Genomic DNA, 25,133 nt, shown 5'->3' on the forward strand with positions numbered 1-25,133 from the left:
GGATGAGAACAGGACCAGGCTCACCTGTGGTAGCTTCCATGGTTGAATAGCCTGTTAATGCTCACAGTCCAAGATCACTGAAGAACAGTTACTGGGATGAGGGATCGGAGAGTGGATCCCAGTATGAACCTCTATCTTCCAAGGTAGAAGGGGAGAAATACATAAATTGATTTAACAAGTATAATTACCAGTGTGTAACCCCTCAAGTGAACCAATCCCCTCTTTTACTGATGTGCAACTGTACATTGCCATGGAAACATGATGCATTCTACATGAGTCAACTGTCAGCTCGTTGAAAGTAACTTTTGATATACAAGAATCCCCTCATGATTTAAGTAACCCATAATATGATCTCTATTACCATAGCACTGCTGCACTTCAGATGCTACCTCCTCATAATATGGAGTGCTGAAGCCTAAGGCCTTCTGAGCCTTCCACGTGATCAGAAAGTGCCCATGGCACTGAGAACCTTGGATGTGAGGCTCATTATGGGCCTAAAAATATATTAAATATGGCAAGGCCCCACAGCTGCAGCATGTGACCAGCACTCCAGTTGTTCAATGCCTGTATAAACCAACAATGCGAGGGAGGCCCTTCCCCTCATCATGCACCTCGGATCTTTGCTCTTTAAAAGGTCTGATTCGCTTGGACGTCACCTGAGTACCTGCTGTGCACTTTTCCACCTATTTTAGTGCTGTTCAGCTATTTTGCTGTTTTGCTACAAACTCACTGTCAGTTTCTTAAAGCTGTACTACATCTGCTGGTCCTGCTTGTTTCCCTAGGGATATTTCATTGTGGACTGCCTATATGAATATTTTTCTGGACAACCTTTATACGTACAGGGTTTGGAGAAAGCGACAATGAAACGATGTATTGCCAGATAGGCGTGTTTGCATCTTGGACATATTTCCCGATTTCAAAAACAGAATCATTTGGGACCCGTCCTACACTGCCACCCATGGCTGAAGCACCTGCACACACAGACTATAGGGGGTAATTTTAACCTAACCCGTCCAGTGGGTTTTTTTTCTCCTTTGAAGGTAATATTCGTGAAGCATAAAACTGGCTTTCCACCCGATCACGTGGGTTTCCCACCTGGCAATTTAGGTTAAAATTACCCCCTATGATTCCCAAAGAAGGCCATCAAGGAACTGTGCAAAATCCTGCAACCAGATTTGCAAACCACAACGCTGTCAAAAACAGTGAAGGTAAAGCTACATTGAACTCTTATGCCTCGTTCCTTCCAAACAGCAGAAGGGGATTTCTGACAACTTGCAGTGCACAGTTGCTTCTTGCAGGCCACAGATGAATTATTTTCCCAGGCCGATCAATTCATTTATTTCCCCATGCAGCAACATGGTATGGCTGGATTCCCTAAAATGCAAGCTTTTTTTTGTTTGTTCTCAGGATGCGAACAATACTGGCAAAGCTGCATTTATTGTCCATCTTAGTTATCCTGGCAACTGAGTAGCTTGCTAGGCCACCTCAGAAAGCATGAAGAGTCAACCACACAGTGTCAACTAGAGTCACATATAGGTCAGACTGTAAGAGGTGGCAGGTTCTCTTCCATAACGGACATTCGTGAACCAGTTGGGCTTTTACAAAAGACCAGCAGTTTTCATGGTCATTTTTCTGGTGCAAACATAAATTCCCAGATTTATTGAATTCAATTTCATAAATTGCTATGGTACGATTTGAACTCATGACCAGGTTGCTAGTCCATTACCATAAACATGGCACTATCAGGCCCTTGGATTTCGATGGCATGCATGTGTAGAGAAAAGCAATTAATATGACTTTTTAAGTGTAAAACATTAATGAAGGGTCTGCACTTTTGGGTGAGGACTTATTGGCTTATTTTAGTGGCTGACCTTGTTTTAAATGGATCGTATATATTTCTATACACCGAAGGGCAATGGACTTAATTTTGTGAGTAGCTGTATTTTCATTCTGTACAGTTTTCCTTTGGGAAATCTATGGTGCTATTTTGGAGGAATAGTTTTAAAAGAAAATGAATAGGACCATTTTTACTTGCTCTGTGGAACCCGGAATCATTTTCAATAGCATTCCCTTGCTGCCTTTTCCATGACAGCCTGTGCGTGCTTTGTGACACATCAGTAGTCATTGGAGAGGGGCATGTAGATGCTACAGATATGATATCACCCTGAGAGGCTTCTTCATCATCAGTGGCAGCTCCTGCCCATCCTCCTGCTGCTGGGCAGTCCCTCAGCATGGACAAAAATCCCTGTGGAAGCAAACCAATGGCCACAATAAGGTGTTGAAGCCCTGTATTAGATGGTTCCCCCATTTGGTGAATCCAGACTAGACTGTCTGCTTTACATTGGAGCCCAGTCATGCCACTTGTTAAGGAAACTACGGCTGAGCTTGGTCAAGGAGGGGTCTGCTACAGAGAGCCCTAGAGTCGTCGGACTCTCTGGTGATATGCAGCACTGCACCGATGTGGATTGTAAATCCCTGCACAGGTGCCATCAAACTGTACAGCTGTTTGCACACCCTCAAATGACTGCTGATGCTGAGCTACCAAACTGCATTTGTTGGTGAACCTTATAAGATCAGAAACCTCAGCAGCAGAAGGAGGCCTTGAACTAGCCATCATCCAGCAGGTTCCTGTCCCCCAATTCCCTCTGCACCTGCTCTTCGTCACATGCACTATGCTTCACCAAGTGTTCCCTCCCGCAATTACGACCCCCTCAGAATGGACAGGTCTCTGCTTTCCACAGTAAGACAGGGTGATGCTTGGAGTTGTGAGGTGATTGATTGAGGCTGGTGATTTGGCTCGGCCACCTCCACCACTTGGGCACCTGGAGGTAGAGGAAGGACATGTTTTAACATGTTAGCCATGAGACACCCTTGAAACAGAATCTTACTTAGCAAGATGTTGTAGTGTGTTATGCTGAACTGTGGCTGTGTGTGAGGGGATCAATGAGTGAGTGAATAGGAGATAAAGAATGAAAAGCAAAGGATGAAACTAGCCATAAGCTTGGGGGAGGCCTCCAATCTCACCCTTCCCAATTCCCCATGATGCATCCATGCTCATAGTCTCCCAGGGCCTGCTTCTCATAATAATCCAAGGATGGTAGGTCTGTGTGTGTTGGTATTTAGTTATGTGCAGCCTTCTAAAATTAGAAAGAAAGGTAACCTATGCTGGAATAAGAAATATGAGAGAACATGTGTTTGACACAAGTGCCCAGGCCAACAGCCACCTTATGTGAGAGTGAACTTGTAGCATGCAGGTACGTTATGTACGCATCGTGCTCGATGTTGATGCATGCCACATTTTGTGGTGCACAGGGCAATGTGATGACAGTAATGTGGAGGGTGCTGGTATAGCATTTCCCGTTGTGTGTCGAGGGTAGAAAAGGATACTTCCAAAACAGATTGGTGCTGCCTAATAAGTCACCATTTGACTGTTCAGTTCAGCAGATAAACTGATGTTATTGAAATATTTCGTAGGGTTCTTAGTTTCTCCCAGTGGTATTAATGTAAGAAACTCTTCTATTTGCAGAACACTGAAATCCTCAATACTGCAATTCTAACTGGCAAAACGGTGGCAGTTCCTGTAAAAGTCATTGTGGTGGAAGAGGACAGCACTGTGACGGATGTGTCTGAGTTTGTAGCGTGTAAATCATCAGATCAAGACGTGCTGAAGGTATGTTGAAGGAACTCCGTGATTCTCCTGCTCAGTTCTGATAACACAACAATGGAGAATGCAGTCTACACCTTTTATTTGATCCTGATGTAAACATAATTAATCACTGGATTGAGGAAGCAGCATCCGAATGAGATGTTTCTCCTTGTGTCCTAATTTCAAGTGACAGGAAATCTTTGGTGTGCATTTGGGTGTATTTCAGAAGTCAGGTTTGCATAACGCATCTTTGAAGGCATTTTTAATCAAGATTTTTTGAATATTGCAAATCATTTTGACATGTTTTAATCTCAACACAGATGCTTGCATTGGTGTTAGAGGTTTTCTGTTCAGCATGTTATGTAGCCTGGCACATAGCTATGTAGCAGTTAGCTAGAAATCTGCGTGTTTGCAGATAGCCAAGTGGTGCGGCACATTAGAACACCAACGATTTGCAATGGAGAACACAGACTTGGGAAAGAGTCCTCATATATTGAGGTCCCTATCTCAGCTGTGGCATCACTTGTGTGAAGCATTTCTTCACACAAAGCGTAGTGGAAATCTGGAACTCTCTTCCCCAAAAAAGCTGTTGGGACAAGGGGATCAATAGAAAATTTCACAACCAAAATTGATAGATTTTGTTAGGCAAGAGTATCAATGGTTACGGAACCAAGGCAAATGGTACGAGGGTAGATGGAATTAATTTACAGATCTGCTGTGGTCTAATTGGATGGCCAAACAGGCTCGAGGGGCTGAATGGTCTACTCCTGTTCCTATGTTCTGTTAAGGAAGCACCATGTAGAGGCAGGGCACTTCCCTACAGGGAGGGAATGAAACATCCATGAAAGCACTCTGCTGCATCGTTGACAACTGGAGCAGTGGAGGAAGCCTGGGTGCTGGTTGCTCACCCGTAACTCTGGCTGTGGATGGTCCCTGGCACAGAGGGACTTAGAAAGGGGAAGGTTGAAAGAACACCTTAACATAAATGTTTTAAATTGATCTGCATGAAGAGTGGTTGTTGGTTTGGTTCATAGAGTGATGTCACAGTTAGGCTCAGTATTTAACTCAGATTTATTCTCCCAATTCAGAATTTAGAAAAGATAAGTGGGCTGAAATTCTGCAAGGGTTCATTCCACAGGTCTCCCACTGGAATTACAATGGGAGACTGGTGGAAGCCCCACGGAACTTCAGTCTCAATAGATAAAAGTGTTTTTTGTCAATTCATGGGGATTTCAACCAACTCGCTAAGGTAGCTTAAGGCAATCTCAGAGCAATCCTCCTGTATACAACAGTTAATTATTGATCCTGCACATTATAAATAGTTGAATCACATAAGAGGGTTGATGAGAGTAGTGCGGTTGATGTTGTGTATATGGACTTTCAAAAGGCATTTGGTAAAGTACGACAAAATAGACTTGTTAGCAAAATTAAAGCCCATGGGATTAAAGGGACAGTGGCAGTGTGGATACAAAATTGGTTAGGGGACAGAAAGCAGAGAGTAGTGGTGAACAGTTGTTTTTCAGACTGGAGGGAAGTAGACAGTGATGTTCCCCAGGGCTCTGTATTAGGACCAGTGCTCTTTTTGATATATATTAATTACCTGGACATGGGTATAGAGAGGATAATTTCAAAGTTTGCAGATGACACGAAACTTGGAAATGTAGTAAACAATGTGGAGGATAGTAACAGACTTCACCGGGACTGGTGAACTGGGCAGATACATAGCAGATGAAATTTAATGCAGAAAAATGTGAAGTGATACATTTTGGTAGGAAGAATGAGGATAGACAATATAAACTAAATGGTACAATTTCAAAGTGGGTGCAAGAACAGAAAGACCTGGGGGTGCACATACACAAATCTTTGAAGGTGGCAGGACAAGTTGAGAAGACTGTTAAAAAAGCATATGGGATCCTGGGCTTTATTAATAGAGGCATAGAGCACAAAAGCAAGGAAGTTATGCTAAACCTTTATGAAACATTGGTTAGGCCTCAGCTGGAGTATTGTGTTCAATTCTGGGCACCACACTTTAGGAAGGATGTCAAGGCCTTAGAGAGGTTGCAGAAGAGATTTACAAGAATGGTACGAGGGGTAAGGGACTTCAGTTATGTGGACAGATTGGATAAGCTGGTATTGTTTTCCTTAGAGCAGAGAGGATTAAGGGGAGGTTTAATAGAGGTGTTCAAAATCATGAACAGTTTTGATTGAGTAAATAAGGAGAAACTGTTTCCAACGGCAGAAGGGTCGGTAACCAGAGGACACAGATTTAAGGTGATTGGCAACATTTTTTTACACAATGAGCTATTATGATCTGGAATGCACTGCCTGAAAAGGTGTTGGAAGCAGATTCAATAGTAACTTTCAAAAGGGAATTGGATAAATACTTGAAAGGAAATAATTTACAGGACTATGGTGAAAGAGCAGGGCAATGGGACTAATTGGATAGCTCTTTCAAAGAGCACGATGGGCAGAATGTACCTACTATGATACTGTGAGGAAGCCCTTTGCAATCCAGCTCATCCACAATATAAACTGGAGAAGGATTTACTTAGGCTGTGTCGGTTTGTCAATGTGCACTTTATGCTGCCAGCTGAAAATGGTTTTCTGGAAGATTATTAATTAAAGAGGAGCAGGCACGTGGGGCTGAATGGCCTACTCCTGTTCCTATGTTCCTGTGTTGAGCCTCCAAACAATTTTTACTTAATACGCACAATAATTGTCCAAAATTGGGAACCAAACACCAATTCATTTTTATCATTTTAGGAGCTCAGGAAAAACACAGTGAATGTTTTCCACATAACTGAGATTTGCTTTGGGGGAGTTTGTTTTCAACCCTTTGTTAGCAGAAGTTTCATGTGACAGTGTTTGCTATTGCTAACTACAATACACGGAGAAACAAGAAACATTAACATCAACCATTTTTGGTTAGGAAATTTCATAAAACAGGCTTTTGTCTGTGATTGAGCCAGAAAGAAGTTTGTGTGCTAATGACTATTGTGCCCTCTGGTGAAAGAAGAAAAAAGCTTGAAACACACAGAAATAGATTTCCCTGTAATATCAGTCTGCAGTAAGCAGTGTGACACTGTGATCTGGTGACTAAAAGCCTGCTAATGATCTCTCAAGGCAATCAATAGCTGCTCTTTGTAAGTGGAAAGACATTCACTTTGAAACTCATTTTTACTCTGCACATGAAACAGATTTGTTTTAGCAGCTGGCTGTTGGATGATTGTTCTCTTTATTAAATAGAAGCATTTTGCATTCTGGAGCTCCTCTTTAAAGTAAAATCCAGTCTCATTTTCCATGCTGAGGGACCGGGCGCTAGCCTTTTATCTTTGGTACTTGAGTTTGAACCTGGTCCAGGTTGATGTGATGAAGAGACTCCTCTGTCTCCTGGCTGTGAGATTCCAGTGTGAAATGAGTTTGGATAGTATCATGCCAGCACAAAATGGCCTGTAATTTGGCAGTGTCGCTCAGATGCGATGAAGACTGCTGGTGTGGGGAGTGGAAAGATCGCACAGGCTCAGAAGTGATTGCTTTTCTGAGGTTGGGGTTACATAGGAGCATAGAAACAGGAGTAGCCCATTCAGCCCCTCGAGCCTGTTCCGCCATTCAAATAGATCATCATTAATCTGTATCGTAACTCCAGCTACCCGCCTTGGTTCTGTAACCATTAATACCCTTGCTAACAAAAATCTATCAATCTCAGTTTTGAAATTTTCAGTTTACTCCCTAGCTTCAACAGCTTTTTAGGGGAAGAGAGTTCTAGATTTCCACTACCCTTTATGTGAGGAAATGCTTCCTGACATCACCCTTAAATGGCCTAGCTCTAATTTTAATGTTTGTTCTGGACTCCCCCACCATAGGAAATGGTTTCTCTCTATCTACACTATCGACTCTATTAATCATCTTAAACACTTCAATTAGATCACCCCTTAATCTTTTATACTCAAAGGATTACAAGTCTAGTCTATGCAACCTGGCCTCATAATTTAACCCTTTCAACCCCTTTTAGTATGTTCTTGGGATCTGAGAGTGCTGACACTGTGACTGAAATAGGAAAGTCTTCCATTTCCTCATGCAAATATCTTTCTCCTTGATCAATGTAAAATTCTCAAACTAACTGCCCCACCCCCCCGTACCCTGAAACTGAAAAATGTAGGTAGGTCAGAAGGTTACTTTAAAAACATACGAGGATCGATTTTCTGATGATTGTGCGCCATCAGTGCTGGTACAGATTTGATGGGTGTTGACAGGCCTGAAGTCATGGCAGAGTCTATGCTTGGAAGACCTCGGCCCAGAACGTGAACGCCGACAGCATCCTTTTGGCGGGAAAAAAGAAGTGGAAACCTCATAATAGTTAATGGAATTTAAATGTATCGGAAATGAACGTACACGCAATTTTGCCTGGGATTTGTTCGTCTGCGAATGTGATGTGTGTTCAGGCTGTCTATCTAAAATGGCCATTCCAGGTTTCCAGGTTATGTGCTAACAGGAAGTCAACATTTAATGGGGAGCTGACATTTTTTCAGTTTGATTTTTGGATCCCACAAGAGAAGACTGTTGCAGCTCTTTTGAGCCCACTATATTTCCGTACTGTTTGTGTCAAGAATGAGCATAGAAGGCCATGCATATCATCTGGGGTGACCACATGTATATTTCAACTCAATTGCCTTTCACAGTAAACAAAATTTAAAATTACTAGCCATATCTCATAAATGAATATAAAAAAAACATAGAGATATTCTTATAATACGATAGATCTTCCTATCTGTCATACTGATCTCCAGCCAAACTCCACCATTGGCTGTCAAGGTTACCGCAGCACTCAATTTTTATCCTACATGCTCATTCCAGGTTGCTGCAGGGGGCATCAGCAACATGAGTCAATCAGCAGTACATAGATGTAACAAGCAGGTGACTGATGCCTTGTTTGCTAGAGCAAACAATTACATCACTTTCCCTTTGGACCACCAATGAGATACTACTGCAGTTTTTCCAAATAAAATGATTCTGCAGGTATAAAGCATCACTGATAACACATATGGCCCTATGGGCACCTGCATAAAATTCATTGACAAACCACAGAACTATCACTCCATCAACGTTCAGCTGATCTGTGACGATCAGCTCAGGATCATGCAGGTCAATGCTCACTTCCCAGTCTGCAGTCATGAGGCATGTATTTAAAGGCACTCCACTGTGCCCCCATTGTTTGGCCCACAAAGAAAAGTGCAATATTGGCTCCCAGATGGCAAAGGATACCCTATTGTGTCCTGGCTCAGGACAGTCACAAGCATCTGCCAAGCATAGGTACAATGAGGCGAATGAAGCTTTCAGAATCATTAATGAACACACCAGAGGCATATTGAAGCAACCTCAACATAGCCTGATCCATGACTCCAGGATCAATGTGGTCTGCTGCATGCTACACAACTTTGTGAACCAACTAGGCATATACAACAACTGGAGGAGGACAACTAATCACAGCATGGAGACAAAGAAGATTAGCCAAAGGAACCAGACGATCCTGTTACACAAGAAACATAAGAAATAGGAGCAGGAGTAGGCCATACGGCCCCTCTAGCCTGCTCCACCATTCAATAAGATCATGCTGATCTTCGACCTCAACTCCACTTTCCCGCCTGATCCCCATATACCCTTGATTCCCTTAGAGTCCAAAAATCTATGGATCTCAGCCTTGAATATACTCAACGACTGAACATCCACAGCCCTCTGGGGTAGAGAATTCCAAAGATTCACGACCCTCTGAATGAAGAAATTCCTCCTCATCTCAGTCCTAAATATCCGACCCATTATCCTGAGACCATGTCCCCTAGTTCTAGACTCTCCAGCCAGGGGAAACATCCTCTCAGCATCTACCCTGTCAAGCCCTCTTAGAATCTTACATGTTTCAATGAAATCACCTCTCATTCTTCTGAACTCCAGAGAGTATAGGCCCATTCTACTCAGTCTTTCCTCATAGGACAACCCTCTCATCACTGGAATTAATCTAGTGAACCTTCGTTGCACTGTCGCTGAGGCAAGCATATCCTTCCTTAGGTAAGGAGACCAATACTGCACACAGTACTCCAGGTGTGGTCTCACCAAAGCCCTGTACAATTGTAGAAAGACTTCCTTACTCTTGTACTCCAACCCCCTTGCAATAAAGGCCAACATACCATTTGCCATTCTAATTATTTGCTGTACCTGAATGTTAACTTTCTATGTTTCGTGTACAAGGAAACCCAAATCCTTCTGAACACCAACATTTAATAATTTCTCACCATTTAAAAAATATTCCTTTTTTCTATTTTTCTTACCATAGTGAATAACCTCACATTATACTCCATCTGCCACCTACTTGCCCATTCACTTAACCTGTCGATATCCCTTTGCACTCTCTGCGTCCTTCTCACAGCTTACTTTCCCACCTAGCTTTGTATTGTCAGCAAACTTGGATACATTACACACGGTCCCTGCATCTAAGTCATTAATATAGATTGTAAATAGCTGAGGCCCAAGCACTGATCCCTGCAGCACCTCACTAGTTACAACCTGCCAACCCGAAAATGACCCGTTTATTCCTACTCTCTGTTTTCTGTCCATTAACCAATCCTCAATCCATGCTAATACATTACCCCCAATCCCATGAGCCCTAATCTTGTGTAACAACCCTATCAAATGCTTTTTGAAAATTCAAATATACTACATCCACTGGTTCCCCCTTATCTACCCTGCTAATTACACCCTCAAAAAACTCTAATAGATTTGTCAAACACAATTTCCCTTTCATAAAACCCGTGTTGTCTCTGCCTAATCATATTATGATTCTCTAAGTGCCCTGTTACTATGTCCTTAATAATATTCTAGCATTTTCCCCACTACTGATGTCAGGCTAACTGGCCTATAGTTCCCTGTTTTCTCTCTCCCACCTTTCTTGAATAGCAGGGTCACAATTGCTACCTTCCAATCCACGTTGCAGTCCCTTTTCAGGCTGTTAGAACCGTACAGGCTCTTACTGATGAGACCTTCTCCTCAGTCCTCTATGCACCCATTGTCTCAATAGACCTATGTCCACTGTCACCATTCCATCACCAAAAACACTTTCACCTACATTGCCTTTGCTGTAAATAAACTACCAAGGGTCCCATTGCTGACTCTGATGGTATATGATTCAACACCATACCAAGAACACTCTCTGGACAATGAACTTCAGTGCAACAAAATTTTATTGCATTAACAGTCTGTGCATACCTAGTGTTTAGCACTTTGGCGTGTGCTCTAGACCTGAACCCATTGTTCCTTCTATGTGTTTCCCTCTTGGCAGGAGTCAGAGTGCCTGAGTGCTGTATGCCAGTGGGTGGCGTTCTACTTTCTTGATCTGAGTCATTGAATGGGCCAGTTACGGGCTCTGCCACATCTGTGACAGCAGGGACTAACTAGATCAATGAGTCACAAAACAGTCATCATGATAATCTTTGAAATATAGCAGAATGAGCCACACGGTATTGTGCTTCATTGTATGCTTTGGTGTCAGTGAGTGAGTAGAATGAGAAGGAAGAGCAAGAGAAAAATAGTATTAACTCTGGGGGGAGGCTTGCCACTTCACCAGCCGTTATTTCCCCCATGCCCCGTTAGCCGATGATCTGGAGGGAGACCACCACAAAGCCACTCAGTACTCAGTGGGGCCCTCTCCTTACAAATGATTGGTGCCTCCTATTATGTGTAGCCTTCTCCTGCAAACAGAGAAGCAGAGGTGAGAAGTTCAAATTGCCAGAAGGATGTAAAGTCATATTTAAGTGTCATTATACAGCCTATAGTGGGTGTGATTACATGTGCATGCATCATGCAGCTACATTCAGATGGAAGGATTTGTTTTTGGGTGATTCCCTTTAAGGATCTGACTGAAGGAACACTTGGAGGTGTAAATTGTTGGTACAAACTGTATTCTGCCGTATAATGGACATGCATGTCAGTCCTTCGAAGTACTGAGAAATAGGATGAGTGGGAGGAAATTCTATGTGCCATTCATACTTTAGACAACTTAATAACATAAGGTAGTCCTATTGTTGAAGTCAACAAACTTCTTCCTCACTTGCTGTCAGTGCCTTTGAGTATAAGACCCTGTATTGACACTCCTTGTTGCTCGCCTATATGGATGGTGCCCTGGGGTATCAAACAGTGCGGAGGTGAGATTTGACTTGGGCGGGAATGCAGAATGGGCATCTGCCGCCCGTTATACGTTCTGCCCAATGTTCAGATCCGTGGGGGCAGGGCGTATAACTGGTAGCAGATGCGATACCACCCATTTGGAGTCTCTACTCCCTACTACCATCCTCGACTGCACATGTTCCAGCAGCACTTCAACAGAATCATCAGTAAATCTTGGAGCTTGGGGTGCTGCAGCACTTCTAGCTGCCATTATTCTGCAATTGAAATTAAATATCTTTGAAACGTTTCCACCAAAACCACACCTCCCCTTACTTTGCTGCTGCAGGCCTCTAAATCCTTCAGCAGCCACGAGGATATCATCTCCCCAAGCAGCAAGCTCCCAGTGGACAGACATAATTCAGGCTAAGAGATTGCTGACTTTATGACCATTAGGCTGACCCCAGATGTTCCAGAAGGACGGTCCTCCCTGAGTTCATGGATATAAAACCCGTTGCGCCTAGGGTTGCCAACTCTGATTGGACGTATTCCTGGAGGTTTTATCACATGACCTCCCACCTCCAACTGCCTCGCCCAGTCAAACAGCCTTTTTTCCTATCTCCAATATGTTTAAAACTAATAAACGAAAGTGTTCCAAGAAAATGAAAGAAAAACCACAATTCTTTTAATGCCACTATGATTTTCCTCCCGGGTTGCTTGCAGCAGCGTCCTGGAGATAAATCTTGAATTCCTGGAGATTCCAGGACAATCCGAGAGTGTTGGCAACCCTAGCTGCGTCCTCCACCTGCTTGGTCTGCGCTCAGACCCAAAAATCAACTCTATCACTGTCAGAGACTGTTCTATAAAGCAGTCGGGCAGTCAGAATAGCTGCAGTCAGACCACTTAATGAAATTAGATGAAGCGCTACAAACCTCCAGTACCTTCCTGCTGTGTGAGAGAGGATAATGATCCAAATTGCAAATCATCGTTCATTTGATTTTTGGAAAATGAGAAAGTCATTGTGGCACTGGTTCTATTACACTGGAAGGATTTAAAGGTGTGCTTCTACAACATGGTAGATAAGGGAGTGTCGAGGGATGTTATTTATGTGGACTTCCAGAAGGCATTCGACAAGGTTCCACATAAGAGACTGTTAACAAAAATAAGATGCATGGAATTGGAGGCAACCTATTGGCTTGGAAAGGGAATTGGTTAGGAGGTAGGAGATGGAGAGTAGGGATAATGGGTCTGTACTCAAATTGGCAGGATGTGACTAGCGGTGTCCCCCAGGGATCTGTACTGGAGCCTTAGCTTTTCACTATATTTATAAATGGCTTGGATGAAGGAGTAGAGAGCCGTATATCTGAGTTTGCTTAGTTAGGTGGCACAGTAACTAATGTAGATGGGAGCAGAAAGTTGCAAAAGGATATTGATAGATTAAGTAAGTGGGCAAAACTGTGGCAGATGGAGTTCAATTTGGGAAAGTGTGGAGTCGTTCACTTTGTACCTAAGAAAGATAGATCAGAATATTTTCTAAATGGCAAGAAGCTAGGAACTGTGGATGAGCAGGGAGATTTATGGGTCCAAGTACAGAAATCACTAAAGCTAGTGGACTGGTACAAAAAATAATTATAAAGGCTAATGGAATGTTTCCCTTTATCTCTAGAGGGCTAGAACACAAAGGGTTGGAAGTTATGTTACATCTGTACAGAGCTCTGGTTAGACCCTATCTGGATTACTGCATTCAGTTCTGGGCACAGCACCTGAAGAAAGATATATTGGCCTTGGAGGGGATGCAGTGCAGATTCACCAGAATGATACTGGGGCTAAAAGGGTTAAGTTATGAGGACAGGTTGCATAAACTAGCCTTGTATTCACTTGATTATTAAGGGTTATGGAACCAAAGTGGTTAGGAGATGGAATTAAGATACAGATCAGCCATGATCTAATTGAATGGCGGAACAGGCTCGAGGGGTTGAATAGCCTACTCCTGTTCCTATGTTCCTAGCCTGAAAAGATTAAACGGATTCTAAAATCTGTCTAGGGCTGTGAACATTATGGGCCCTTGTCGCTCGTGAGCTTTCCCAGTTTAATTTGAAATGAATGCTACTGGAACTCAGTTATTTCCAGATTTTTCAACTCTGGACCCTATTGGTTTGAGACGTATCGTGCTTTGTAGATGGCTTGTCCCAATGAGGTGTGATTACAGATTTAATCCACTCCGTAGCACAGGGTTAGGTTGGGTTTGTGGATTTTTCTAATCAGCCTTGACATGACCTCTAGCATGGAGCCAGGTAATACGGTTCCAATGTAGAATTAATAAAGCATGAGAAAATGACCTGTATTTCCTTAGGGCTGAATCTTTAATAATCCTTAACTGCATAGGCTGTGGTAAAATCAGTGTTCAAAAGAATTAATTTAATCCCTCAACACTTTCATTTGTATGTGTGAATAAATTAAATGACTGCAGTTCATAGTATCAGATGATTAATATGCAGTTCTGGTTATTGTCATGTGTTAGCACCGTTTAATTAATTAAAAATGACCCAAATCGTGCAAATGGTATTTCTGGAAAATGTATCTGTTCCTTGGGGATTAGGAGAGGTGGCTTCTCGGTGACAACAGCTATATGTTACAAGTGGGGATCAGCTCTGACAGCTTCCGTCATGTGCAAAATGCAATGCTCTAATTTAGCTTGAAAAGGGCAAGGGGAAAAAAAAATGTTCCTTGAGGTTGCTTTTCTGAAGCTGGTGATGAGATTACAGCGAAGAGTCGCACCCACGGGGAGCACAGGTCGGAGAATTGGAGGTACAATGTTGCAGCCTTCTCTCCAACCCATTCTCCCTTCCAGTCCGGCTTACCTGCTGAGAGAGTTGTATTACCCTTTACATCGCTGTGGGTGAGCGGCATTTGTTGAACGATACCAGCTTATATGAAAGCATGTGACAGTGCAGACAGGGATATATTTTTATGTAACTGCATATTTGAAAGTGAAAAGCACTGAATCATCAGGAGTTGGAATTTTTTTTTAAAGTTGAGGTTATTCAGTAGCTTAGCAGGTGAATATATTAAGGAGATTTGAAAAGAGAAACTAAGAATGCGACAAGGGAGCGAGTAAATGGAGTTAAGATACAGATGTGCCATGATCTAATTGAATGGCGGAACAGGCTTGAGGGGTTGAATGACCTACTCCTGGTCTGTTGTACAAACCTAAAATATTTTTTTTTTTAAATGGAAATACGCAATAGACCAGAGAGCATCCAAAAAGGGAAATATAAGGTTAGTGTTTCCAATGGGTTCTTTTATCAGAATTTGAAGGCCTCAGCCAGAAATGTTAACCATGTTCAAACGGGGACTGATCTGTGTATTTCCAGCATTTTCTGATTTTATTTTTTGAATTTAATTTTAAGGAGAGCATAGGATGCACCCAGCTCTGACTGATTCCTGAAACCTACTTGCCTCTAGTTTAAGTCGAGTTAGTTTGCAGCTTCTAATCGATATAACTATCAGATCACAAGATAATCACAGATAAGGAAGGCCATTTGGCCCATCATAGTTCATCCATCCAAAAAGACCCTAAGTCCAGAGGTACCTTTTCCATACTGTTTACTATCGTATACACCTCTATAAGATCACCTCTTAGCTACTCCCTTTCAAAGCTGAAAAGCTCAAGTATCTCCTCATAACTTAGATCTCTAGCACTAAGGATGAGTTTTCTGGCTTCACACTGCCTCCAACACTTAAATGTCTCCCTTATATCTCGTTGACCAGAACCAGACACAGTACTCAATCATGGTCACTCAGTCGATTGTTTAAGCGTTTGGAAAAAGCAGTTAAAATTAAGGGAGTTTATAAAACATAAGAGATCTAAAGAGACAGAAAGAAAAGAAGTTTCCTAAAAATTGGAGAATGAAAATTTGATGGTTTTGACTTCATTTTCACTCATCACAACACATTTTATTCTTCAATTTTTTTTCTTCAATTTTCACACTCAACATGATATTAGAAATTCAGCACTTTTCCATTTGACAGGCTTGTCATAACTTAAGCTGCAGGTGTACCCTACATTTAATTACTTTAGTAGAAGAGAAAAAAAGCACTAAAATACACAAAAATTCAGTTTGTCTCAGCAGTGGATTTAGAAATTACTGAAGAGGGATGTGAGCACTGAATGCATCAGATTCGTTTCTTAATGGCATCTGAGACCAGGCGGCTTGCAGGTAAGTTCAGGGAGGGAAGGAATAGGTAAACAAAGGTGGGGGTGCGTGTACAGGCCAACAGCAGCCCGTAAAATTAATATGGATGCAGAAGGAGCAATCCAGCATCTTCTGGCTCCACATTAAGGTAAGTTTTAAAAAAAAAAATAACCTGCCTATTTCGACGGCGGCCTCCAGTGGCCCCTTTAAGGACCTCTGGTTAGGTTGCTGTAGATCTTGAAAAACTGGACGTAGCTTGCGCAATGCAAGCTCCAACTAATTTAAATGAATTTAGCAAACGCGTTCTAAAATGGGCGGAGAACCTTCATTTTAATATTGAAATGAGGCCTGCACGTTTGAGGTAGGCACCAGGGCCGCCTAAAAAAAGGCCCTACGAATTTAACAGCGGCCAGATTGCACATGCAAATCAGGCATCGGTCCTCACTTTGCTAACTTCGCCAACATTACGCCTGTTTTATGCCTGTTGATCAGGTGCTCCAAATAGTCTGTTTGGTTGATACTGAGAACCTCCAATACCAGTGAAGAAAGCTAGGGTTATGTTTTCTTACTGGAGACTGTGAATGAGCAGAAGTTCTAGCCAGGCCTGAGTTTTCTTCAGAAACGTTGCCAACCTGACACATGATTGAAACTGTCAGCTTAAAATGTTGATGTTTGGCTCGTATGCATTTCTGCGTCAGTTAAACTGTGGCTTCATCTCATCGCCCACAACATTTTCCCACCTGCACCAACACCATTAGAGAGGAGCAGCATCGAACAATATCAAGAAAGTGAATTGCTGAGCCTCTAATGCCATCTGAACCGGGTTTCTCCTGGGTCTCAAGAGCAGTCATTGAAGGCAGGGAAACCCACTAGCCTGCTTCCTATTAATTCCTGAATGGGGAAAAGGGCTTTTAATTCACAATTCTCTGCTTGAACACTACTTTCTTAGCACCCTAGTGTCAATGTAAAAGTACCATTAGAGATGAAAGCATCTCAAGCATAATGGTTTGACTGACTCTCTAGTTGATGTATGCACTGATCATCTTTGAGGGATAAAATTAGGCTAATTCTTCTCAGATCTATGTATCATGTCACTTACTATAACACAACTTATTGAGTTATTAAGGGCAGCCTGATAGAGAGGGCCCATTGCATGAAATCTTTTTTGGTGGCACACTCTTACCTGGCTGCTTGTGCAAAATCCATCAGTAAATAGTCAAAACTAAATGCTGTGGAACATTTTAATCACCATCAGTCCTGTTCTCTAATAAAGCCTGTCTCAGAGACTTAAATAAGCCGTGAAAGAAATCTGGACTTTTTAAATGCAGGCTTTTCTCTCAGCTTTCCAAAAACACTTCTCAGATTGCTTCACTCCAGGTATTTTAATCCTGGTTTTGCTCATGGGATTCAACACAGGCCCAAAATAAAACCAAAGTAATCATGTCACACTGAGACAGCGGTACGAAAACACTAATGGGCTGAAGTCGTGTTTAAATTAGATATCCTATTTATCTGTAACTGTGAAATTTGTAAATCCTTCTGCACAAATCAGTGCCAATGTTTTTTTTTCAGTAATAAATGAGGAGGTCAGCATCCCAGACTAATAATAGAAATGAACAGCAGTCAAATCCTCATTTATATGTTGGGTGTTGAGATGAGTTAGTTGAGGTAAATTGATTTTATCCCTTAAAGTATGATCTGAATGTGATCACACAGCATCATAACTGGACCTACTTCTTCCTCTCTGACTACTGCCATAAATCTGACATATTTGGACTACATGTGTCTTGTGGCCACTTGTGCAGAACTGAATCAGTAATTACAGAATATCGTCAATACAGCAGCCAATGGTAAATTTGCTATTATATTCAGATTTATTTACTTGGAGTCGTGAATAAATATTCATACTCATTGATGAAAGCAGATATATCTGGCACATTAAGTTCAGGAGTGATGTCAGGGAGCACTTCTTCACACCAAAGGGTAGTTAAAATCTGGAACTCTCTTCCCCCAAAAAGCTGTTGAGGCTAGGCCAATTGAAAATTTCAAAACTGAGATTGATAGGTTTTTGTTGGAAAAGGGTATTAAGGGTTACGGAACCAAGGCAGGTAGATGGAGTTAAGATACAGATCAGCTATGATCTAATTGAAAGGCGGAATAGGCTGGAGGGGCTGAATGGCCTACTCCTGTTCCTATGTTCATTCATCCCATGTTTTTTTTAAACAGTCTGTACATTTTGGCCATATTTACAAGACTTTGTCTTGTTGAATAAAGGAAGTTTGACATGACTCGACTGTAGTAACTTGGTTGCCAATCATTCTCACTGTTACTGCTATTCAGTGAGGTTGTTTAACAATACATAATATAAAGGTAGGAAAGAAGTGGAAACAGTCTAAACTTTTACATTTCTTTTAATGATTCAAGACTCATGATTCTTATCTTTATTCTAATTTAGTAACCTCTTAAGTCAATTATGTGAATGAAATCTAATTTGCATTTGGAAACTAGGTTAATTAGATAATACAGTTCCTTATTACTCAAATATAAATTCTCTATGAAGTTTGAATGGTATATTTGTTTTTCTAAAAGACAACATATTCCTGAAGTACACTAATTTGATTACATTTGCATATGTTAATTAGATAATACATTTTCCTTAATAACTTTGAGTACCACAGGCAACATTATTTATTCTGTTGCTAAGCACGTTGCCGAGCTCCTCAGTAGTCTATTTAATTCAGCTTTATAAGGCGCAAATTTATACAAAAGTTAGGTTTAGATTTCTGGCATGGTTTTATGCCACTGTGCCAACGGAGCACTGGGAAGCAATGGTCACAAGCCTCCCAACCTCACCCCCACCCTCCTGACCCCCGACACACACATACACACACACACACCTACCTTTTAGCTTCAAATTGCTGTAAAAACTGCTTGGTGACTCAATTGTAATCAGTGTCAGGCATCTATAATTTTTTAAATCATTCTATTTTATGCAAAAATGGCTGAATTTGGTAGTGCCTCATACTCCACCTTAAAAAGAAAAAAACAAACTTGCATTTATTTAGCGCCAGTAACGTCTCCAATGTCCATTGTCTTCACAGCCAGTGAATTACTTTTGAAGTGTAGTCATTGTTGTTTTGAAGGAAAACACAGCAGCTAATTGGTGCACAGCAAAGTCCCAAGACAAGCAGCCAACACAGATTTCAGAATGGAAAATCGGCCTTGATAAACCTAATAGAGTTCTTTGAGAAGGTGACAGATAGGGAATGGGGAAAATGCAGTGTGTGTAGACTTTCAGAAAATCTTTGACATTGTACCTCAAGGGAGACAATTGGAGAAGATTAAGGGGTATGGAAGTATGGGAAGGGTAACAAATTTGATTAAAACTGGTTAACAGAGAGGAAACACGAGAATAGGAAGTGATGGGAATTTCTCTGAGTGGTTCGAACTGATTATGTTCTGGGACTGCTTCTGTTCATTGTGTATATCAGTGATTTATACATAGGATTGGAGAGAGTGGTGTCCAAATTTGCAGACACAGCTAAAATAAGAGGTATAGTAAATAATTCTCTGAGAACCAAAGGAAGTTGCAAGAGGTTATTGATAAGATGGTGGAATGGGCAAAAAATTGGCAGATGGATTTCCATGTCAATAAATGTGAGATGGTACAGTTTGGTTAAAAAAAATAAAAGCAATAAATATACTTTGAATGAGGGAAGGCTGAGTAATGTGGAAGAGTGGAGGGATTTGATGGTTCAGGTTCACAAGACATTAAAAGCAGCACCCCTAGTGGATAAGGCCATAAAAAATGTCAATGGAACATTGGGTTTTATGGCAAGAGGTGTGGAAAATAAAAGTCGAGATCCAAATGGTGAATCTATATAAAACTTTAGTCAGACCATAGTCGAAGTACTGTGTGCAGTTTTGTATTCCACGTGATAGGAAGGATGGTGAGGCTATTGAGAAGGTACAGCACAGATTTATTAGAATGCTTCCTGGTATAAGGAAATGTTAATATGTAGAAAGACTTGAAAAATTGGGGTTGTCTTTGTTAAAACAGAGGAGATTAAGGGGTGATTTGATAAATATGTTAAAACCTGTGAAAGGATAGAAACAGAGGGCTCGATTGTAACTCCTGGGCGGAAACATGGCAAAGCGAGCTGTGCGCTCATCTGGGAGCGGTAGCAAGCAGGCTGGGCCAATTTTAACGGCCAGGCCTCATTAACATGCCGCCTGCCGACCAAAAGAGCCAGGAAGTTTGCGAGAAGTAGCGACCTGGCCGTTAAAATCAGAGGGAAGGAGGCCGCCATCAGGTATCTACGGGAACGGTCCCTGCCATGAAAATTCCGAGAGGAATTTTGGTCGGGTGATGGGTGGAAGCCCGGGACAGGGGAGTGTCAAGATTTCCTTGTGGGGCCCGGTGGAGCACTCCTGCTCCTCCTGGCCCACAAGCATACTAAAAAAAAATTTTAAACTTACCTTACTGAACCTTTCTCACCCTGGCTCCTGTTCCCGGCAGGTTTGGCCTGGAAAGGAAGCCATCATTGCTCCCCCGCTCAAGCCCTGGGTTAAAATAGCAGTTCGGGCCCCTGTTACGTCATGGGAGCCTGATCTGCATATTTTTAAAGGACCCCACCGGCTTTGGGCGGGTGTCCTTGCCGCCTGCAATTTAATATTGCCGTCGGCCAGATCAGGGCAAGATAGGAGTGGATATGCCCCCCATTTCAGTTTAACTTCTCCCTCCCACCTGGTTTCTGCCAGTTGGGGGAGTTAAAATGGATCCCAGACTATATCCAGTGGTTGACGGGTCTAGAACAAAGGGACATAAATATAAGATTTAATGTAGGAGATTTAGGACAGAGAGCAAGATAAACCTTTTACACAAAGGGTTGTGAAACTGTGGAATGCACGACCAGAGTTAGTGATTAAAATAGAGATATTTAAGAAGAGGTTAGACAGGTGGTTGAAGGAAAGCGGAATAAAGGGATATGTGGAAGATAAACACCAACCCAGACTAATTGGGCAAAATGACCTGTTTCTGTGTTGTAATATCTATGCTTCGGTCACCACTGATCGGGAGGATGTGTTGCTCATGTTTACCCTAGTGAATACTTGGAGGAAATAATCATTCAGAAGATTATTTGTGCTCATCCTCAGTTTCGAGCTTGGTTGTATCTTCTGTTTTTCTCACCTCTACTCTAACTGACCTCTTACTGTTGTGGTACTGAAAGGATTGTTTACCATTATATTGTTTCTCTAGGTCTCTTTTTACCCTTCTGATCACCCTTTTAAATTGTTTCCACAAGCTCTAGGCATTGTTCAACACCCGAAACATATTTTAAATCGTGATAGACAGAAACCTCTTGTTCAGTTTAACCACAGTCAGCTTCCCCTTCATGCAAGAAAATCTCCCCTCCTTTTTGATCTCCATGTGGTCCCCTGGGGGTGGAGAGGGGCATAAGAGAGAAGGCAACATCAGTGCTTTTGATGGGATTGGTGGGGGGGTGGGGAGGAAGGAAGGAAATGCCAGCATCTCCTTTTGAGGAGGTAGAGGAGGGAGAAGCCATCAGTAGCACTTGGGGGGAGGTGGGGCGGTGGGGGTGGGGTAGAGAAGCCTGCAGCATTTGGAGAGGGGGGAGGGGAGAGAGAAGCTAGCAACTTTGGTACTGTCGTATACTATGGTCGACTAGCAGTCCAGAGGTCATGAGTTTAAATCCCACTCTGGCAAGCTGTGACACTGCATTCAATAAAATTGGTAATAAAAAAGAATGACCATGAAAGCTGCTGGATTGTTGTAAGAACCTTACTGATCCAACTAACATCGGTTAGGGAAGGGAACCTGCCAACCCTATCTGGTCTGGCCTACACGTGACTCCCGTCCCATACTATGGGGTAGATTTTAACTTTCAATGCTGGGTGGTAAATGGGGCATTGCAGGATGTATAAAAGTTGGCTGATCCTCACTGTGAAAGTTAAATTCCACCCCTATGTCTTTGATTCTTAAGCCTTCTGAAGTGGCCCAGCAAGCCACTAATTTCAAGGCAACCAAGAATATGCAATAAATGCTCCCCTGCCAGCGTCACCCACATCCCAAAAAGCAATTAAAAAAATTCTTCTAACTTCTCCCTTTATCCTTTTAGCAATGATAAATTTCTGCCCTCTAGTTATGGAAATAGTTTTTTTTTCTGATTTACCTTATAAAAACAAACCAGAAGTTTGAACATCTTTATCAGATCTCCTCTTAACATTCTTTTGTTCTAATGAAAGGAGTTCCAGTTTTTCTAGTCTTGCCTCATCCATGATGTCATCTTAGTGAATCTTTTCTGAGCCCTCTCCATGCTCATGTCCTGGTATTCTGTGGTGGAACACATTATTAATAAGTCTAAAACCCCTTTATCGCAATCAAATCAAGTCACTGTTCAGTAGCCAACATTTTGTGGAATTCCTCCACCAAAGTTCAGTTGTTGTCAATCATAATTAACCTCTATTTTGCCTGACATAATTGGCACTTTGCTATAATTGTCCATCAAATACAATCTGATAGTCTGTGAATATCACATAACTTTGAAGTAAGATTTAGTATTTAAAAAATAAATAGCCTGTTGCTTAAAATGCTAAACATGTTTGCCATCCATCTCAATACTTTCCTAAACAGGTTTTTTTTCCCCTTTTATTAGCCAGTGGTCTCCTTCCACTGCCATGTATTGTCATTTCAGGAACTGACTTTTCAGGAATCATCTGTCATATTCAAAATTATCTAAACAAACCAAAAAAGGCCATTTCAATCAAAATGCCGATTACAAATACAATAATTAAAATAATAAATCTCAATTGAATAAAGTGATGACGTGGTCTGTCAACACAGAAACTAGGATTGCTGAATTCTGTTTTAGCGCCATGAATGATTCCATGAGTAAGTTTAACCTTAAACTTATATCCTTTATATTTGTGAGCAAGCTGGTGGTGTAATTCCACACAGACTGTATGATAATATGTACATCTGTCCACAGGGCTTGGGTTTGATGGGGTAGATGTAGAGAAGATGTCTCCGCTTGAGGTGGAGACCAGAGGCACAATTTTAACAGTGAAAAATGGGTGGGTTGGGGGCAAGGGGGCATTCAAAATTTCAACCATTTCAGACCTGCCTCCAACCCGCCCATTTCCAGTTTTCACCGGGGCGGGTTGAGGGCAGGCGACCAACCCGCTCCCAGGAGGCGGGTCGGGCCTTAAAACCTTTCAAGGAGGCTTCAGGCCTCCATTTTCCCACAGTTTCCAATTTCAACCCCGGGGGGCCGGAATTCTGGGACTTCTCTTTTACGCCTCGTGAAAGGAGGTGAGAAGGCCCGAGACTAACAGGTAGGTGCCTTTCTGGCACAGCTTGTGGGCCGGGAGGTGCAGGAGTGCTTCCCCAGGCTCAACAAGCCTACCTGCAACGACCCCCCAACGATTGCAGATCCCCCCCAATGATCGCGGACCCCCAACCCCGATCGCCGACCCCGATCCTTGCTCGTGAACTCCGAACCCCGATTTCCCCCCCCAACGATCGCAGACCCCCGATCCCGATACCTCCCCCGTGACTGACCCCCGTTCTCTCCCCCATGACTGACAAGCCCCGTGCCAACCTATGCCCTGTGCCAAACCATGCCAATGCATGCCCCTTTGCTCACCCATGCCCCCCCATACCTCCCCCCCATCCATATAAACAAAGACTTACCTGAACACGTGCTCTCCCTGGCTGGTCTCCCATCTGACTGAGACCAGCCGCCTGTCAATCAGGCCAGTCAATTGGACAGCAAACTGACAAAAAAAAGACCCTCTTACGTCAAAATCATAAGGACATCTGGGAAACCCGTACTTCTGCGTTTCCCGTCTACAATTTGACCCCGCCCCCTTCCCGGCTTGGGGTCAAAATCATGCCCCAGAACTAGGGGCCATAAATATAAGATAGTCACTAATAAACCCAAACGGGAATTTAGGAGAAACTTCTTTATCCAGAGAGTGGTTAGAATGTGGAACTCGCTACCACAATGAATAGTTGAGGTGTCTAGCATAGATGTATTTAATGGGAAGCTAGATAAACACATGAGGGAGAAAGGAATCAAAGGATATGCTGATAGGGTTAGATGAAGTAAGGAGGAAGGAGGCTCGTGTGGAGCATAAACACCGGCATGGACCTGTTGGGCCGAATGGCCTGTTTCTGTGCTGTACATTCAATGTAATTCTATGTAAAATTACAAGTAGTAAAACTACTCCTTCTGAGATGGTTCATCTATGCACTAGCTCTAAATATAGATGTTTACAAGCCCAGCTGAAGCTTGATACTTTTATTTCTTCATAAAGTCACTATTGGAGTGGCTTTCAATTTTATTGCTCTTGTCAACACCAGCCTCTGTGAAAAGCTCCCAAGATGCTCCCTTACTTTCAGGCTAATTTTATTTGGCGCCTGAACTCATCTTCTTTGATCTGTTTAAAGAAATGTCAGTATTTAGCCTTCCGAGGTATCTGGCCCTGTGGGATAGAAAAATTGCTGAGCGGCTATCCCTGGCATTAGCTTGCTTTTACTGGCTTGTTATGTTCCTGTCAGTTGTCTGGTTTCTGTAGCAAAGCTAATTACTGAAACAATTGCAGAGTCAGGGAATCTGAGACTATGAGACACCTGAGGCCTTGAATGCCCAGAGCATAATTGCAACTAGAAAATGCATAGGTTAATGCAAACAATTTGACAACACTTTAATGGATGCCAAAAGAGGACACTAATTTGAAATGATCGATAGCAGACTGTGTAGCTCGGTAGTATCTAGAAAATAATCTCATTACCTACAGCACTTCCTGTTTGGCCTAGACTGCTGATAATAAAGAGTGAATTAACTAGCTTGTGATTTAGATAAGCCCAGTTTGAACTGATAAAAGCCTGTGGAGCTCATACCCCTTCAGCTGCTCCCCCGTCTCTTACTCCCTGCTGACAACTTCAACTTGTTGGTATCCCCCCAGGACTGCTGCTACAAAGTGCTCCCTTTAGTAGTCTACAGAGAACTGCTCAAACTCACCCACTGTGACAACTGATCTTGGATAACAGTTATGGCTGAGATTTGAGTTCCGGGATCTTTTATGTGGCAGTAAAGTGCTCTATTGCTGGAACTACT

General features: G+C 42.3%; 1 protein-coding gene across 1 annotated transcript in view; it reads left to right on the plus strand.

The window, feature by feature from the left end:
• Window positions 1-25,133, plus strand: part of si:dkeyp-14d3.1 (transmembrane protein 132C) — an 808,037-nt gene that overhangs the window by 651,517 nt on the left and 131,387 nt on the right. Inside the window, exon 5 of the mRNA XM_068005754.1 lies at window positions 3,527-3,670. Coding sequence (XP_067861855.1) covers window positions 3,527-3,670 — 144 coding nt within the window. The remainder of the gene's footprint in view (window positions 1-3,526; window positions 3,671-25,133) is intronic.

The sequence above is a fragment of the Heptranchias perlo genome, chromosome 25 (genome assembly GCF_035084215.1).
Source record: "Heptranchias perlo isolate sHepPer1 chromosome 25, sHepPer1.hap1, whole genome shotgun sequence".
Classification (NCBI taxonomy): Eukaryota; Metazoa; Chordata; class Chondrichthyes; order Hexanchiformes; family Hexanchidae; genus Heptranchias; species Heptranchias perlo.